The 20,619-nt window shown below is 42.7% G+C and overlaps 1 protein-coding gene across 1 annotated transcript in view; it reads left to right on the top strand.

Moving 5' to 3' along the window:
- LOC139451708 (salivary peroxidase/catechol oxidase-like) overlaps positions 1 to 20,619 on the top strand; it is an 89,784-nt gene that overhangs the window by 9,519 nt on the left and 59,646 nt on the right. The window contains exons 4-10 of the mRNA XM_071233027.1: positions 5,469 to 5,674; positions 6,367 to 6,564; positions 8,345 to 8,393; positions 9,338 to 9,444; positions 12,230 to 12,331; positions 14,535 to 14,624; positions 15,051 to 15,211. Of these exons, the coding sequence (XP_071089128.1) occupies positions 5,469 to 5,674; positions 6,367 to 6,564; positions 8,345 to 8,393; positions 9,338 to 9,444; positions 12,230 to 12,331; positions 14,535 to 14,624; positions 15,051 to 15,211 (913 nt within the window). The remainder of the gene's footprint in view (positions 1 to 5,468; positions 5,675 to 6,366; positions 6,565 to 8,344; positions 8,394 to 9,337; positions 9,445 to 12,229; positions 12,332 to 14,534; positions 14,625 to 15,050; positions 15,212 to 20,619) is intronic.

The raw sequence follows: 20,619 nt of genomic DNA, 5'->3' as shown, positions 1-20,619 counted from the left end.
TTGTTGAATATTTTTGGAAATGTCGTCTGAAACGTTGACAAATACATCGGGTGACCCTTCTTCTGGTCGCGGTGCACTAACTGATGAGAGTTCCATTTTTCTCTTCTTTTTTTTTTTTTTTTGGGGGGGGGGGGGTTCTTTTCATCAAGTCCAGGAACCCTGCAACTTCTAGTGCGCATAGCCGATCTTTTGACCCCTTCCTTGTAGGGAGAACTTGATGGCGCAATCCTGTTCTTAGAGGTTGACGGAGGTGGTGCTCTTGGAAGTCATGATCGTGACAAGGTGTCTTTGATGTTATTGTGGGTGAAGTTGTCACAGTAGAATTTTGTTTGTCTTCATCGTTTGAGGACGCCAAAGATTCTCCATTCTTCTCCGAGGCAAAATATGTTTTTAGTCTATTTCCATTTACTCCTGCTTTCATACCAACGAGTCGGTAAGTTCCGTTCTTTAGTTCTTTAGTTCTTTAGTCTTTAATTTTGTGGGGTCCAGTCCATTTCTCTTCGAGTTTTCCTCCCTTTCTCGTAAATCTCCAAGTGTTATGTAAAAGAACGCTGTCACTGGGTTTGAACGTGCACTGTTGAATCTTGGAATCGTGCAGCCGCTTTTGTTTTTTCTGAGCTTTCTCAATGTTCTTCTTTGCAACATTTCGCAAGAATGACAAATCGAGGAAAGCCTCACTCCATTTGATCAATGATGACTCCAAAGAATCATCACCATCACGATAGGTTTGGATGTCAAGTTCCACAGGAAGTCTTGCCTTCCGTCCATAAAAAAAGCGAAAATGGATCTGATTTTGTTGAAGCATGCTCTGCGGTACGATATGCAAGAAGAACATAAGGAAGTTGATCATCCCAATCATTCTGTGCTGAATTAAGTATTGTTGTCAACATCATGCAAAGTGTTTTATTAAATCATTCAGTATGGCCTCAAGTTTGTGGATGATACGGTGATGCAACCCTGTCATCGATTGCAAAATCTCTTATTCAAATCATTGCAAAACTCCCTCCCCTGGTCGATAATAAGTTTATCTGGTACACCGTGTCTGCAAATAAAGTGGACAAAACAGTTCAGGACTGTTTCAGCTGACTTATTCGGAACTCCCTCTGCCTCGACCCAATTAGTAAGATAGTCCGTGAAAACCAGAATATACTTGTTTCCTGAAAAGAAAAATGCATATTTTAAACCGAAGTACTTCTTCAAAAGGTTAGTTTACAGTTAGCACGAGTTTCTGGCAGTAAATAGCGACCATAAGCTGTTTTCGTCACAGGATATGGTCACACGTTTTAGTATGAATGTCTGCAAACTCAAGATGGTTTCAAATCTTTATGGATGAGTTTGTAGTTCAATCTTGATTTGTGAACTAAGCCGCATGCTGGGCAGTATGCAAATGAAGCTTGTGATCTATGATGTGTCACATACATCACATACGGTTGGTGCTGTTACTAGTGAGTCGTCATGTAGTGTATTAGATATGCGCCACAAGTTAATGCTCAGCATGCAAGGGGGCTAGTTTGCAGTTGAAGATCGAGGCACCACGTGAATCATATTTCAAATTCAAAGCCATGTTACAGAATATATTATACCCCATAACGAAAACAGCTTAAGGTCGCTAGTTACTGCCAGATACTCAGGCTAGATTACAGGGTACAGACACAGTCATTAAGTAGGAGAGACAATCTTTAAAAGACAAATAGAATATTATCAAATGATCACAGACTTCTTATTTAAAAACAAACAAACTTGTGAACCTGTCTGTATGCAATCAATCAAAATATAGTTTATTTTCAAGGCCACAAACCTGTATACATATGGTATCAAAATGTGTAACCCACCTTTCTCGGTTTCTTCAAGTGGACCAATCATGTCCATTCCAATCTGACTGAATGCAGTTTCAGAAACAGGAACAGGTTGAAGAGGTTTGCTTGCCTTCTTTATACTTCCTTTTTTTCTGACACTGACTGCATTGAGCTACAAAGTCTTGGACCTGTTGGAAGGAGCCCTTCCAGTAGTACCTCTCTCTGACTTTCTTCCAGCTGCAAAATAAAAATGCACAAATGTTACAAAATTTCTAGCAGAAAGTACGGGTACATAATATCCTATTGTACAGCATTATACAGCCAGTTGCAATAACAAGAGTGATACTGGTGTTGTTGATTACAAAGGTCTAAGCCTAACCCGGAAAGTCTTGTCTACAAACAATATAACAAACTTCCACCTACGTAAGTCTCGAGTTGAGCACCACAACAGCATTCAGTTGTCCTTGGTTACGATATCTGTCAGACGTTGACAAAAAGGAAATGGCAGTCTCCAGTGTCTGCACCTCACGACAATACACATGTCCATTTGACATCGTGTATGGGTGTGTGTGTGAGCACTGTACCCTGAATGGTCACAGTTGATTATCCAAAAATATTATCTACAATCTGGAAGTCGTAAATAGAAAGAGGTACACCGAAAACGTCCCCAACCTAAAACGTCCCCATGCATAAAATGTTCATTGTGGTCTTAGGAATAGCGTTTAACGATTATTGTTTCGAAGCGTTAGCATGATGCCAAGTATATTCCAGTGCAATAATAAATGTTGCAATCTTAAGTCATTCTGATATATTTATATTGATGCAAATATATTGTGTTGGCACGAGGGTTGCACCGAAGTAGTAAACGTCTGAGGCCTGCAGCACTTCGGGCGTTCCTCCCACATTAAGCTGACACGCCGTGATATAACTGGAATTATTTTTAAAGCGGCGTTAAACCCAACTCACTCACTCACTCACTCCTATAAGAGCCTGTTTTAAATGTGAAAAGTGGTGTGTGCGATTAAATAAAAGGAAACCAAACCAGCACTATTTCACAAACTTAGTAAATTGTAGTAACATTTGTGAATTATGCCGAATTTCAAAAACGTGTATGTACAATGCATTTTGGAAATGTGGAAGTTATCAATTTTTTTAGCCTAAAACACTTGTAATAAGTAGATAGTGAAGAGCATTCTCTACCACATTAAGCGACTCTATACAATACAATGGAGGATACCCAAATACTAGTACCTGTTCTAGATTGTCTAACAAGACAAAGCACCAGTACACGCCAGCTGGGTTGAGATGGATGCTGTTCGAGAATGTGGGTTCGAACTGTGACCTACAGATCTAGCCCCCAGTGATTTCCACTTAGTCCCTAAATTGAAAAAGCACTTGCAGGGTTGAAGACTTGAGGACGACAACAATTTACTGATGGACCTCAAAATATCAGGCATTAATGATTGAAAAACCAGATGGTACAAGTGTGTGAATCCTCACCCAGCACTCTTAGACATCTTCCATTCTTTGATTTGTTGCACAAAACATCATTGTCAAGTGATAATCTTTTGCATTTTCGTCTGAATTTTCTTTTAGCAAAATCAGTGCTCATAGACTTTGGGTAGGTCCTGTCTTTGACGAAAAGGGAGATCTCACTGATCTCCTGTTGTTCCATTTCTGACTATTGTGTGAATGCTTTGACACATGACTTAAGACATACACGACTGTATGCCTATCCATAACATCGCATATGACAATCTTTCGATTCCTGTCACGTGGTACTGCTGCACGTGCAATACGGTCGAATATGAAGGGTTTGTTGGTCTTCCGACAAAGCCATGATAACACGTTTGAAGAAAACATCAAAAAGTCGGCAATGTTTGAAATATACATTTTGCTTTAAATCTTGGATGAGAGGATTCCGTAAACATATAAAATTTGTGCCACGTTGTCAAACATCGGCAAATATCAGTGTAGCCAAAATCTTTGTAAAATATTAACCGATATCAACAAAACTGATATGCACGAAAATCTATGCAATACATACGTCCTTGATTTAACCAGCTGAAACATGGAGACTATAACACCACTGACAATAGCTATTTGTAAACCATTGCAAAAGACGCTTTGGCCTCTTTACGAATGAAATCGAATGAGCAATATAGCTTGACTTCCTTCGATTTGCAACAAATGTGGTGTCAATAAGTCTAAAATCAAAGAGAAGCTGTATCGGCGATTTTTGGTTGTATAGATCTATAGTTATGTCCAGTTAATCTTGAATATCGAGATTATTCCAGTTTGAATAAAACATGAAACGCCCCCACCCTTCTCTCTACCGCACTCGAAAAAACATACATGTACGTAAAACAACTGATGCAAGCTTACAGATACGCACTCAGAAACACCTAGATAAAAACACTAAAAAAGATTTCATAGATTATAACATTAGATCTTTTTATTTACATTGGAAGTCATAATTCAACGGAGTCACTTTTCAACGCGAGGCCCGGGTCACTATTTAACGACTTGGTAAACTGACAGGGTCATTTTTCAACTGTTGAAAATTGACCCTTGTCTGTTGAAAATTGAGACCGGGTATGTTTTCAACGTTGAATACTGACTCCGGGGTCACTTTTCAACGTGGGTCCATTTTCAATGTCACACCGGCATAACATTTAATCATAATTTTTGCGTTGCGTTGTGTATAAAGTGGGATTGAGTGAGTGAGTGTGTGAATAAGGTTTTACGCCGCTTTTAGCAATATTCCAGCATGGAGTGGGTGAGTATGGTTTTACACCGTTTTTCGCAATATACTATCTATATCACGTCGAGGGACACGTGATGTCATTAGCTACGTGCCATGAAACTGTGATATCATTAGCTACGTGCCATGAAATTGTGATATCATTAGCTACGTGCCATGAATCTGTGATATCATTAGCTACACGCCATGAAACTGCTATACATTATGCTACTTGCCATGAAACTGAGATATCATTAGGTACGTGTCATGAAACTGCGAAATCATTAGGTACGTACCACGAAACTGGGAAATAATTCGGTCCGTTCCATGAAACTGATATATGATTAGATACGTGCCATGAAACTGGGATATGATTAGCTACGTGCCATGAAACTGAGATATCCTAAGCTACGGGTTTCATTGACGTCTACCTGACTGACGTCATTTTGAATTGTTAACTTTGGAGTGTCAGACCAATAGTACACCCGTTATGATCCGGGTAAGAGAAGGTCTTCAGCAACCCATGCTTGCAGTAAAAAGCGACCTTGCTTGTCATACGAGGCGACTAACGGGACCGGGTGGTCAGGTTCGCTGACTTGGTTGATGCATGTCATTGTATCCCAACTTCGTGGATCGATGCTCCTGATCATGATGGCAATCACTGGTTTGTCTGGTCCAGACGCTATTATTTACAAACCACCGTCATAGAGCTGGAATATTGCTGAGTGCGGCGTTAAACAACAAACAAACAAACAAACAAAACAATACCCGTGGTGGTTGGTTTCACCAAGATTGTACACATCAATGATATGTATCAGTATCGTTCCCTCCACCGATAATAAGCTGTGATAACAAAAAGTCTGTTAACTGCAGCCTTATCTGTCCAAGTAATTAGTGGACATGAATGGTTACATGGTCTACTATTGCAGGGCGAATGTATCACAGGAGGAAATACCCTTGGTGTTGAAGAAAGGTTTTGGTCCAAAGCTCGAGTGCGATTCCAGCCTTGTTGAACCGTGTAAAACCTCCTCCCCCTACCGGACAGCTAATGGTTCCTGCAACAACCTCGAGCATACAACCTGGGGCAAGGCAGTCATTCCAATGAGGCGATGGCTGGATCCTGCTTATGATGACCGTAAATGTGTTCACATCACAATATATTTCGAATATAAATTTGGGTAAAGATGGCTCAGTCGTCTAAGGCACCGTAATGCTCATTCGTGACCAACTCGTGTTGTTCCGGGACAAGCCGAATAGCGACTCGGGCCCCTATCATGGCCATTTTTGCGACCGGTTTTGCGCAAACGGGCATGTAAAACAATTGTCAACTCGTTGCGTAATGGTTCACACATTTTCCCCATATATTATATATATTTCAGATGCAATTTAAAGCACATCGGGACATGCGGAATTATACAGTATGACCGAACACATTTAACTGTGTCTTGGGTATATTTTTAGATGCAAGACATATGTAAAATTAAAAATTATTTCTGCGGGATTCTTTGACGAAGAACTTGAAATCATACGCGCATTCTGATTGGTTTGTCGTATTTTCGCACACAACATTCATCGATAGGGGGACGAGTCCTCTTGCAGGTGACGAAAAGGGGCGAGTGGTGACGAATGCATGATGCTATTTGCGAAGGTGTGTCCATTTGGCGTGCCAGAAAACTATTATCGTGGATTTGAAACCCACTATCACCTTGCATCGTATGCACCGTGCCACGCATTACCTAGCACGATACACATTTTGGATGTCAATGTCCTTGTCATCTCATCATTCGGTTTTTTATATCGGTTTCATTAATCGGCAATCTGTTTTAGATATATCTTCCCCACGAGAAAAATCCCATGTGTCGTCCTCAAAGTTACCCAGTGCCCGCCTGGTCAGCACGACTGTCCACACCCCGTCAACAGACGCTGACCGCCACGCCTCCTACACCCACATGTTGATGCAATGGGGTCAGTTCCTGGATCACGACATCACCAGCACGCCAAAACAGAAGTTCGAAGCGAACATTGGTAAGTAAGAACTCCAGCACTCGAACGCAGCAACTGTCTTGAGGTAACAGAAAACGCTTTTGGGAAACTATTTTTTTCACATGTTTGTTTTCTTCCATTTCCGAACGCTCAATAACATATACATCCTTACTTATTGAACTTCTTTTTAAAAGGATTTTTACAATACTTTTAGAAATACTTTTTCATTCCTGCATGTTTCTGACTATTTGAGGCAAACAGAGTTTTTAACATACAATTATATGACCATAAAAACTAGACAACTGAAGTCGGACACATTTTGGCTGTACGTCTGTCTGTATGAAAAAAATACTGATTTATGAGTCATATGATTCTTGATGATGAATAAAACATTAATTACGGCAGCTGAAGAACAGAACACTATCGATCTTGAAAATTTGTTTAAATAAAAGAGTAACTACCTTTTCAATAGTAATCATAAAAATAATGTTGATTTGGTTGATGGTCTGTACTGCTGGACGGTATCAAACCAAGCGAATCGGTATCAAATCGGTACCGTCTGGGTTTCTCAAAGGAAGGCACACAGTATGACCACTGCATCGAAGTGGCGTGCAGTGTGTTGAGAAGTTCAGCGACCCTGCAGAGTCCTTCGCATGGATGAAGTCGGGTGGCCTGAAAAGTGAAACAGAAGACTTTCTGTCACTTCCCACTCGAAACCGTCAATGTGTGATTTTGCGTCCAAATGTAAATATGAAATGTAGATTATGCAATGAATTTAATGAGACTTTCCAACACATTCGCAGTGGATGCCCAGCTTTTGAACAAGCACTGTGTCTTAAGCGACATGATGAGTACCTCGATAATTTTATTTCTGTCGTCGCAATGCCTATGGTTTTGGTACAGAGGTCCATCCATTGTACGACCCGGATTATGTAGAGGGCGTCATAGAAAATGATAAATACAAATTTCTTTGAAATAGGCCCGTATACGGCTTCAGATGTATCCAGGCCAACAAACCCGATCTTTTCCTTTATGATAAATTTAATGAAATAATTTATATTATTTAATTTTCTGGCAAATGTGCAGGCCTCGCTTACGAAATGTCACGCTGGCATCCGAAGTACCAAGTTATCCGACTCCCCATTGTTCTCGGTGCCTTAAGTTGGGTACCTCTTAATGTGTTGACTGACATTGGGGGAGTATCCGGGTATACTACCAGGAATACAGCCAATCTGACAATCTGGCTAATACAGAAGGCTACAGTGTTGGGGGGTCTTCACACTGTCCGAACTGTTCTGGGTGGTTTGGACTAGGCAGCGCTTCCTGGGAGAAGTCCAGTTCGCTGTCTGGACTGCGTGTAGAGGGGGCAAGGGCCCTGGGCTGATGATGAGTCTAACCAGCCTGACTCTGCCAGGATCACCCAAACCATCTTTGCTGCATTTTTAATTTTATCTGTAAACAATAATACAGACCGGACAAGCTATTGCCATAATGGTTTCCTTAAATATAAACAATACAAGAGAAAAACCAGCCTAGATTGTCTGCTGAAACAGATTCCATTTGGCTTACGGACAAAATAACTGTCGAAATTATAAGAATGGACCACTGAAAATCAGTGATGACACCAGGTTTTTGCGAAAAGGGTAGGCATGTCCTGCCCTACGGTAGCACTCGCTATTCATACAATTTTCATAAAATTGCAGGTATTTATTGCCTGACGCCGCACAGAAGAAATCGCTTCTTAAACCAGATCTAGAGTCCATTGTATTGTTTCAACAATATCATAAGCATGTGTAATAAACAAGATAATAAATCGTTTCAGGTCCGTATGGCCGCTCTTTTGGATGCTGTTTTCAACCACGACCACTCAGGTGGGCAAATTACATTTATATCTTCCCCATTAAATTGTCTTTGTTTTCATTTCAAATGATATTAAAGAAGACACAATTTATAGATAACAACTTCTTTAAAACTGTAAAGGCGATAAAGTTTCGGTATAGATCCTTTTACCGTTGAAGAACATGGTACAGAATACCAGAATAGGTATAGTATGATATTGTTGGCCTTCATGATCAACGATATTTGTTTTATTAGAACACATTATTATTGCATATGGTGTCAATGGAAATAGTATCTAGTGTGGAACAAATGTTAACCCAATCAGCCTCCGAGGCTTCCACAAAAATGAAAGCCCGACAACTGGTAGTCTAGATCACGTACGTTGAGTACCCCTCTGACAAGTGTGCATTGGCACGGCTCCCATGGCCGAAAGCTACGAATACACTTAGAAAGTGATCAAATGTAACAAGTGTTATATTTGGGATAACACTTTTTTTAGTAAAGTACAGATTCTCGTACTTTTGGGGGGTTGAGTCCCGTCCGAGATTCGAACCTACACTTGCCAGAGTGAGGCACCTAATCGCCAGCACACAAAGTCAGCGATCTAACCCACCCAGCCACCGAGGCTTCCACAAAAATGAAAGTCCGACAACATGGTAGTCTAGATCACGTACTTTGAGTACCCCTCTGACAAGTGTAAATTGGCACGGCTCCCATGGCCGAAAGCTATGAATATACAATGCCATTTAGAAAGTGGTCAAATGTAACAAATGTTATATTTGGGATAACACTTTCTTAGTAAAGTGAATCGAGAATCTGTACTTTACTAAGAAAGTGTTATCCCAAATTTCCCAGCGAAATACACAAATTATAACTTAACACGTATTGGGAAAGTTTTAATGCTAACTTTACTGACATTTCCTACACAACTGAGTCGAAGTGTCACGCTGTAGCATACGGATTTGAATCTTTTCAGCCGCCAGTGTTTCCCCATCGTCATTCCACAACCCGATCGACACTTCAAGTCCACCTGCATGAATTTCGTGCGCTCGGTTCAAGTAGAGAACGAACATTGCCAAGCAGGTAATATGGCACACAGCGATATTTTGTAGGTCACAATACCCCCATTCCACTAAGCGGCGCTCTTTCAAATTGCCATAGATCGACATATAGAGCGCTCAGATCTCCAAAAGCGTTAATGGATCGCTATCTGATCTCTAACTGATCTCAATAATAGTAAAGATCGCCGCCTGTCGGCTTCCCTGCACAAAGATCCGTGGTGCTCTTCCCAGAATGCCGTCAGATCGCTACTTGATCGGCATCGGAGCGCCATGGTCGTAATCAGAGCGCTACTTGATCGCCAAGGTCGTATTAAGAGCGCTATCGTATCAGCTCAGAGGGCCGCCGATCGCCACGTAATATACTACTCAAAATTTGATAAGGATCACTAGGTGATATGTGTGTAAGTTACCACAAACATAACAAAAGACATGACTCTGACTCAGAAACGTGTTTAATCATGTTATGAATGAAAATGCATGAACGGCATGAACTTGTATCAATATGGAATGTTTGAAATCTGCAAACACCAAAAGGCATTTCATTAAAAAATGTTAACAGCAAACAAGAGAAAGAATTACACAGTTATGAGGGATAGTCCATCATTACACTTAGTCGATGAAGTGTCAATATCGAGTATGACCTCCCCTTGCATCAATGACGGCCTGACAACGTCGAGATATGCTGTCAATAAGCACCCGGATGTTCCCAATGGGAAGGTTGTTCCACTCTTCCACGAGGGCATGTCCGAGCTCTGCCAAAGTCGTGGGTTGTGCTCTACGGCGTGAAAGGGCAACCTGCAGCATGTTCCAGACATGCTCAATCGGGTTCAAGTCCGGCGAGCGCGCTGGCCAATCCATGCGGACAATTGTCACTTGCTCAAGGTACTGCTCAACCACCCTGGCGCGATGAGGACGGGCGTTATCATCCATCAGGATGAACTCAGGGCCAACATTACCAGCGTAGGGTCTGAGGAAAATCGAGGATCTCATCCCGGTACCTCACCCCCGTCATTGTTCCTCTCTCCAGGACATGAAGATCTGTCCTTCCATCTCTGTTGATTCCACCCCAGACCATGATGGAACCACCACCATAACGGTCATGTTCACTGATGTTGGCATCATGGAAACGTTCACGTTGTCGTCGCCACACCCGCTGCCTCCTGTCTGTAAAGTCCAAACAATACCTGGACTCATCGGTGAACAGAACTGGAACCCAATCGTTCCGTGTCCAAGTGACATGATCTTCAGCCCATTCCAATCGCTCCCGCCGGTGTCGAACAGTCAGGGGGATTCGGACACATGCCCTTCTCGAGTAGAGACCTGCATTGTGAAGACGATTCCGTATCGTCTGAGTGGACACATTCACCCCCGAGGCGTTCAGGAGGTCGTTACGTAGGCTGGTTGCTGTCCAGAAGGGATGACGTCGTGCCTGAAGAGCCACAAAATGATCTTGGCGTTGGGTTGTCGACCTCTGACGACCACCCCCATGTCGGTGTGCTGCTGTACCAAAATTTTGCTGTCGGGACCAGGCCCTGCTTACAACGCTCTGGCTGACGTTTAGTGCATTGGCAACGTCACGTTGTGAATAGCCAGCATCAAGCATTCCAATACATCTTCCCAGTTGTTCTGTCGTCAGGCGACGCCTTACACGTTGAGGGAGCATTGCGTAGATCAACGTAGTGTAAACACTCAATTGAGTTTACAGTTTCACAATGAATCAGACACCGTTGCCTGATTGGAAATCGTGCAATTGTAGCAAAAGCATGAACTGTGATGTGAAACGCATTTCCCATGGCATGAAATGCACGTGCACGTGTGTTGGAGACGTTTTTAATTTCACTTGAACACAATATTGCCAGTTATGCAGTTATTTTGTTTTTTTATTAAGAAAAATATCTACGATCCTTATCAAATTTTGAGTAGTATATAAGACTAGGACCTACCCCTCAGCTGCCAAGCGTAGAACTGATGAGCGCCTCAGAACGCTACGAGATTTTATAGGTTCGGACCAAAGATTCGGCGATCGGGCCCACAGATCCCGCAGAGCGCTAATTGAGTGCTAATGGACCTCCATACGTCGGCTATATCGTTCTCGGATCGGAGGAGAGCGCATTAGTTCGCAATAATCGCCATCGGAGAGCAATTAGAGCACCATTGGATCGCATCCTGATTGCCCTGGATCGCAAAAGGAGCGGTACTGACCGTGGAAGATCGCCACATTTGAATTGTTTTGTTACGCTCAAGGGTCTTCTAGTCGTTATCGGATCGCATAGATCGCTATTGGATCGCAACAGGAGCGGCATCTGATCGTATCATATAGTAAGTGCTCCTAGATAACCAAAGAATGAGGAGACCTACATGTATGCTGCTCCCTCAGAGCGCGTAGAGAGCAGAAGAGCGTCGCCTAGTGGAATGGGGATATAACGTTAAATAAATCGTGGTAACAGAATTGCTTTGGAGATAAGTGGTGTAGCAGTCTGAGCCACAACATGGTCCTATAGTCGTGTCGGCCCAGCTGGTCATGGGTTCGAATCCCATCATGATAATGATCGATGCTCTATCAACCCCGCTTCTCTTGTTGTTGGTTATTATAAAAGAAGGATACTCCGAAAAGCCTCGTGGCCTTATTAAGCTGTCATCTAACTAAATACTCTTCATGTTCGCGAACTCGATCATGTCCAGGAAATGTCGAGTTTACACATTGATAAGGCAACTCTTCATAGCGTGTTGTGCCGCATGAGACAACTTGTCCATGCACTGTGTGGTATAGTAACACATACTCCAATGACAAGATACGCTTGTTCCAGCTCCCGTGGAACAGCTGAACCAGATCACAGCCTACATAGACGCCTCACAGGTTTACGGGTCGTCACAGGAGGAACAGAACAAGCTACGGACTTTTGTTGACGGTAGGGGAAACACATGAACGATGAATTCAGTCAGATGACTAATTAATATGCTCTTGAAAAAAGAAAGAAACGCAAAGCGGATATTTTGGGTCATAAAAACAAGCGTTGCGGACCAAGAGGTGCAAAATGAAGGGGTTTAATGTGTTATAGTGTCAGTGACAAATTTCCCGTATCAAAATGATCATAACAAGGACATGCAAACCATTAGTCGGGAAACACGTACGATGCGGAAAAACGCACCCGGTGCATTAACAAAAGGACCATGGAGCTTCACGCACTGCGCGTGCAGCAGCACTATGAACGATATTAAAGTGCAGGATTTTGGGTTGTCTTGCATCTGCGTCAGTCGAACAGTTACTGTTCAACAACATGCCAAGATTAACAGACGTGAAAAGAAACAACGTCACAGGCCGCTTGCAGGCAGGGGAATCCCGATCAGCTGTAGCCAGGGTTTTCAATGTAGCACCCAGCCCCATCACACGGCTATGAGATCGGTTTCAACAGCATGGATCAACACGTGATCGGCCAAGGTCGGGACGACTAAGAGTAACCACCCCCGCTACATCCGACTGCGCCACCTACGTGAAAGGACGACCACAGCCACCTCAACCGCATCCAAATACCCGGACAACGCAGAATCTCCGACCAGACCGTACGAAACCGTTTAAGAGCAGCAGGTGTACGCGCAAGACATCCTGTTCGACCCGTCATATTGAGTCGACAACATCGTCAACAACGACTGCATTAGTGTCGTCAACACAGGGTATAGCCTAAACTGCGATAGGGGGGGATGTCATGTTCAGCAACGAATCGGAATTTCTCCCCCGTCGAGGGTATGGAAGAGGCAGACGTCGGGGGAAACGGTATGCCGGAAACTGCGTATGGAAATGGACAGGTTTGTGGAGGTAGCGTTATGATGTGGGCGGCTATCTCTCATTATGACAGGACAGGTTTGGTCCATATCCAGGGAAATCTTACGGCTCAACGATACATCAACGGAATTCTCCTACCACGTACACGCGTCCTCCCACTTGCAGCCAACGGCAACGGTGTATTCCAGCAGGACAAAGCATACAGCAACGATCACAAGAGCCTGTCTACACCAACGTTAATGTTCTCCTCTGGCCCTCCAGATCCCCGAATTTGAACCTGGGTGATGAATCGGATAGACGGCTACGCCGACGTCAACCACAATCCAAGACGTTTCAGCTGCTGGCTTTTACGCCGCAGGTGGAGTGGGATACCATTTCCAATGCTGTGATTCGCATACTCGTCTCTTCCATGGGCAGGAGTTGTCAGGCTGCTATCGATTCCAACGGGAGACATAGGCGCTATATAGTAGCTGACCTTCACCTTGGACTTTTCCTATGTACCGATAACTGAGATGACTACAATCACCAAGTGTTCTCTCCACAAGCTTTTTGCTCAATACCTTTTACGGTTCCTCGTATAAATATATTTTCCTACCTCACACAATCTGGCTTTGCGTTTCTGTTTTGGAAGAGTATGTTTCCAATTCCCGTAAAATATTCCTAATTGATTACATGTTCCCAAGTGAAGCTTTCGTTAATGGTATTATTTTCGTCTTAAACGTAAATAGTGCAAACTGCAAACAGAAAAAAACACCTTCGCCAATTTAGATGATTCGAATTCACAAGTGTCAAAGTATCAATAATTCCGGATGGAATTGTTTGGGATATTGTCATCAGGTCATATATTCTGTTGTTGAGACGAAGTCACGCTTCCAGCCACGCCATGAACAGTTGATGAGGTAACCTTCCTTATGTGAGAGAATAAGATGAAGTGACGACAGTTGAACAATCAAATCAATGGAACAACGGGGCGTTGACTTAGCAGTAATCATGAAGCACAAGTGATAATTTACAGTGAGACCTACTGGAAACAGTTTCTGGTAAATGTCATGGCCAGATTATATTCAGTCTCGATTTATTTGACGAAAAAGGTTTCATTAGGCGTAAAAACTGAAAATTATATGAACGGATCACCGAAATTCCGTGACGACACCAGGTGTTCGTGAAAAAGTTGCACATTCTCTAAATGTTACAATAGGAAATCTTTGGTGGGAAAGTTGAAATAGGAAATGAGCTAATATTTGTTTTGGTCAAAGAATCACAGTAAATTTATCTGTACTCAATCCAGTCTTCCTTGAAGTTGTTTTTCAGTACATTGCACCTCGTTTCAGGTCAGCTGAAGATGAAATCGACTTACCTGCCTAGCGATTCGGAGCCTAGTTGTACCACAACAAATAGCACTAGCTACTGTTTCCTCGCAGGTAGGAAGAGCGTGTAGGATCTTCAAACACCTACATGAAAAGTATTTTTTCCTGATCTTGTTGAGTTTGGCCGAGGACGTATCTATATGTCTCGTCTTTGGTTTGGCGAAATACTGGCAGCAAATGGGATGTGACAATCCATGAGACTGTGGACTGTAACAAATTGGTTGGTTGAAATGTTTGAAAGACTTCGAAAATATCTGTCTTTGCCTACTTGTTGGAAGAATTGCAGCGCACATTCGACACGCGAATCTCTGATCGGACTGTCCATATGTGCGAAAGTACTTGCTCGAGAGTGTCTGTTTTAACACAAATATGTCGGCTTGAAATTGACAGGGTAAGGATGAAAACTATACGCGTCAAATTAAAAGACCAGAAACATTATTGATCTTGGGCCTTAAGAAACCGTCAATATATATTTTTAAGGTGATCATCGAGTGAATGAAAATCCAACTCTTCAGAGCATGCACACCATCTTCACAAGAGAACACAACCGCATAGCTAAAAACCTAAAAGCCCTCAACTGCCATTGGAGCGATGAGATCACTTTCCAGGAAGCTAGGAAGATCGTCGGCGCTATCATACAGGTACCAATATTCTATTTTTCTTATTAAAAGTGTGTTTTTTTATCAATATCGACAGAGAAAGGATATGCACAATTACTAAATAAACTGTCTGTCTGTCTGAAATGCACATATGATTGCAAATAATCATGTTATGTGTGTCTACTGTGAATGAATGTAAATATAATATCCTCGGGATTTCAGAAAATCACGTATGACGAATACTTGCCTATTATCATGGGAGAAGAAGCCATGACCAAGTATGGCCTGCCAATTGGATCTGGGAGCACTTACGCCAACGTATACAACACTACGACCGACGCCAGCATCAGGAACGCCTTCGCTACGGCGGCTTTCAGAATGGGACACTCCATGATCCACAGCCACTTAGCTAGCTACAGCTCTTCATATAGCTATCTCGGCCAGGACCAACTAAGCAAGACCTTCGGCAACACGAATCTCATTCTGAACGTCAACAACAGGAAGGTGGACCATTACTGTAGAGGGCTGGTTAAGGACGGAGTTCAGAATGCAGAACACAAACTGACGCAGGAGGTCACGGACAAGCTGTTTGCTGACAGTAACGGAAATAGTCTGGACCTGGCAGCTCTCAACATCCAGAGAGGAAGAGACCACGGGCTTCCGTCTTACACCAAGTGGAGGAAGTACTGTGACCTTCCAACAGCTACACCCTTCTCGGGCCTGGCCTCCACGACACACACAACAACTACAGCGAACCTTTTGAAGAAAGTGTATAAGTGAGTGCGGTCCCTTTACAGAAGAAAATATATTCTATTGAATCAGGTAGTAAAGTATATGTAATTGTTCATGTACATTTAGCTGTACTTCTTAACAACTACTTCCTTTGATTCTAATATGACAATAATGGATACTGATGTGCAAATACCGTTTACTGTTTATAAATATCAGTTCGAATCTAACTTGCCTAATAGACTAACGACTCGGCCACTTTGACTGGGAAGGGAAATTCTAAACTTCCCTAACACCTTGACAATCACGGGATGGTTGGTCATCCACGGATTACCAGAAAACGTAGTATGAAAAATCCGAGCTCATACGTTTAGCTCAGTACAACCAGAGTGAGTCAGTACTATATCAAAACCGCCCTCAACTTACCAACGAAAGCAGAGTTTCGAATGACTGCCCAGTAGCAAGTCGACCAGTAATCGGCCTTATGAAGCCTGGCGGTAAAGGGAGATGATTTTGACATGGTTTTATACTTGGGTGCCGACGTCTAAGAGGTCATCCTCTTCTGGTCAGCCGGGAAAAAGCAATCGTCTGGGGGACTTTAAACAAGTGCGTTTGTTTACATAGTAAAAACCGAATAACAAACAAGCTACTACATATATCCATACCAAAGATGTACCAACATATAGCGCTCAACATAAGCTATCCACTGGTACCACTAAAGATTTACAACCACTCATGTACAATTACAGAGGTTGAAAAAATTATCATAATAAATGAGAAATATCTAGAGGTACTGGATAACCCCGCTTCTTTGTGAAAATCAAAGTAAGAAAAACAATTTCAATGCATGAATAAGGTAGCAAACATATGTGTGATAACATGTATCAAACCGATACGTGATAAAAGTGTGCCATTAAGACAAAAGAGAATAAAATATACGGCCCAATATAGCAAGGAATGCAAAAACATTCTAGACAACGTGACCACCGGACTTAACCGATTGGTGACGGAAGCCGGAAAATTATAGTGATGGAGCGATGAGGTCACTAGACCGTGACTAGACTGGTTATTCGACTAGTGGTGACAAGTACAACAGATTGAGAATGTGTTCTTCCTGTACACGCTACCATCCACTGCGCCAACATCCTGATTCACATTGATTCATACTGACATGTCTCTTTCCAGACACATCGACGACATTGACCTGTTTCCTGGGGCTCTGTCTGAGACGCCTGTTCCAGGAGGACTTCTGGGACCGACCTTTACCTGTCTCCTGGGGAAGCAGTTCCAGGCCCTGAAGGAAGGAGACCGATTCTGGTTTGAAGAGAACAACGCATATGTGAAATTTACTCCGAGTGAGTTATAATTTTGCCATGATTTTGGGTCAGTCAGTTGTATCGAATTACAATAAACTCAATCATTTGTAAAGTGATGATATGTAGGATCATAGTTAACGTTACAGAATCCGAAGCAGGCATAGTACATGTAACATCGCCTTTACAACGATATATCAACACACGTGATAGAGGTTTCTCTCCCAGATGTGGTTCTGCTTTCGCCAACGATCGACCATTGGATATTCGGGAGGAATAGTTGAATAATTTGCCTCAGGTTTTACAGAAAAAGATAATAGTTATGTTACTTTTGAGTCGTATCTAATAATACAATGTATCAGGTTTTTATGTATACAATTATGATTTATTATCAGACCAGCTGAATGAGATCCGGAAAGCCAGTCTGTCCAGGGTAGTGTGTGACAATACGGACACCTACAAGATTCAGAATAACGCTTTCATCAAGGGATCACCGTAAGTATTCAATGCTTTGCGTTTATAAAAATAAATGCTTAACACTGTGAATTTCTTGTAACACATGCAATTTCTATTAACACGTATACAGCAGAAATACCCGTTTTGCTCAACCACACTTATGATAAGGAATTTTGTGAATTTAACCTATTTTCCAGTGTCTCATGCGGTTCTGTGGGTGAAATTAACCTCAACCACTGGAATGAGCCGAGCACAGGCACCTGGAACACCTGGACGTCCTGGGGAACATGTTACTCCGGCAAACAGAGTAGAAGTCGGTCATGCAAGACCTGTGGCTGCACGGGTCAGAGCTCTCAGAGTCGTAGTTGTGATGGGTGCAGTTGGGGACAATGGAGTAGCTGTGTGTCCGGAAGAAGAAGTCGCCCTCGCTACTGTACCAACAACCATTGGCGTCGTCGCAGACGTATTATTCTGGATGATTTTATTAGTCCTGGTGGTCCTGATGATCCTATGACAGACAGACAATATGGATCCTGCTGGTGACATGATGGATGAGTTCGGTCGAATGATGATAGAGATCTGCCCACTTTGTGAGGGCTGAGGAGGAGAGATTTGCATAGTATCTGGATCTTCAGAAGAAACAGCCACAAGCTTTACACTTTCGGTAATACTACGAGAAACGAATGTCGCGTGTTTCCTGACTGTCAATTGTCTGCTGAAGAAATATAATAATAAAATGTCCCTTTATACTTGATCTTCATGTATGTATTCATCGCAAAATATACCCATTAATCATAGCTGATATTAGGGTAATCATACAGAATCTGCTATCCATGTCAATATTTCGTCCCACAAGCTGCGAGTAGCGGTAATATTGCTGATGCGACGTAAAGCAATACTCATTCATTCATTTGACCAACAATCTTTAGCTCGAGTACAATACTGTCAAATGTCAACGGTATCGTGAATGGAAACAATATTCATGTTGTAGGTCTTTGTTCTCGTCATTTTGATGAATAAAACCTCGTTGTCAGAAGGTTTGTGTAATTGTATATTTTTCAAAAAAAGAAATTTGACATAGATGTAAAACCACTTTTTGGCAAATATCTAAAATACTTACATTAAATGAGAACCAAAAAGTCAAACAGAAAGATGATGTGTATATAATTCGCGAAAACACACAAACGTAGTGTTTGGGGATCAATTTTACAGCTTCATCCAAACGCAACCGCCTGTAAACAACGTGCAGCACAGGATCCTGCATTTAGGCATGCAGGCCCCCCTGCTGAATGGGCATAAGAATCCACATCAACGGCTGTTCATACAGTTCATAACGGCAGTAGAGGCGGTGACAGAATGCCAAGAATGAATGCAGCTCAACGGAACAACGCCATTGGGAGAATACAAGCTGGAGCAACTCAGCAAGAAGTGGCCAGGCACTTTGGCGTATCCAGACAGACAATATCCTACCTGTGGACCCGATACAACAACACCAACAGAGTTGACGACAGACCAAGGTCAGGAAGATCAAGGGTGACAACCCAAGCACAAGATCGATACATCCGGCTGCGACACATCCTAGACCGCACTACCACAGCCACGTCTACAACCACACAGATCCCTGGGGTACGCAGAATATCAGACCAAATAGTACGCAACAGACTGAGGGAGGCTGCACCTTTTGCACGAAGACCTGTTCGACGTCATGTATTGACCCCACGTCATCTGGCGGACCGTCTGCTTTGGTGCCAACAGAGGGTTGGATGGGCACGTGCAAGGTGGAGAAATGTAGTGTTTACTGACGAGTCCCGTTTCCTACTCACACGTGCTGATGGGCGCGCACCTGTCTACAGACGTCGGGGTGAACGTTACGCCCCCAACTGTGTGCAGCAGGTTGTCCCAGTTGGCGGCGGGAGTGTCATGGTATGGGCCGGAATTCATCACGGTGGTAGGACACCTCTCGTGCATGTGGCAGGTGCATTGACAGGTGTGCGTTACAGAGACTTGATCCTACAGCCTTACGTTCTTCCTCACGTCAACGTTCATGGCGGACAGTCCCAGCCACAGCAAAAAGAGTGTAGGTTTCCGTCTTCAGGAAACCTTCCGGAAACCTTCCGGATAACTACCCATTTTGGATCCGACCGGGATACCTTCCGGAAACCTTCCGGAAACCTTCCCCAAAAAATGTCAACATTTGGGGGGTGCATTTTGTTCACCTAAGTGTGAAACACATAAAAAAATTAACTTGAAAATACCAAGCAATTTGAAGGTTGTTGAAGGCATCTGGAAGGTTTCCGGAAGGTATCCGGATGCAAATTTTCTTCATGACTTGCTTCTGGTAAATAATGTTAGCCTGTGCATTACAGGTACCTGTTGTAATATTCTGGGTTATTTTAGTTGTAAATATCCTCCGCAAACTAAGATATGTGGGCATGCATTGTTCACAAGTTGTTTCGCGACATGGGTCCAATGTGTGAAGCTTATTGCTAGTGTCCCCCACCGTGATACTGTTGCAATATTGCTAAAAGTGGCAAAACAGCATTCTCACTCAGAAAAAAATGGAAAGTCATGGGCTATGTGCTTTGGCATTTGGCCCTGGTGAGATTAACAGATTAGTTTGGAATGGTATCAGTACTTGTTATATCGGGACAGTGTAGTTTCATGGGAATATAAATAGAGAATACTACACTCATTCTCGTTAGATACCATTTTTACGAAACGAGTGGACTTTCTATGGTATCTGACCGAGCGAAAGCGAGGTCAGATACCATAGAAAGTTCACGAGTTTCGTAAAAATGGTATCTAACGAGAATGAGTGTGGTATTTTATTTATTACCCACGTTAAATATATATTTAATTGTAAATACATAACAACTTTCGTTCGTTGACAGACCAAACTGAAACCGGTTGCAAAATCTGGTTGCGCATGAATATTGATATATGACCAAATAT

The sequence above is a fragment of the Haliotis cracherodii genome, unplaced genomic scaffold, assembly GCF_022045235.1.
Source record: "Haliotis cracherodii isolate W230 unplaced genomic scaffold, xgHalCrac1.p SCAF_9, whole genome shotgun sequence".
Taxonomy (NCBI): Eukaryota; Metazoa; Mollusca; class Gastropoda; order Lepetellida; family Haliotidae; genus Haliotis; species Haliotis cracherodii.
This window is presented reverse-complemented; position numbering and strand designations above follow the sequence as displayed.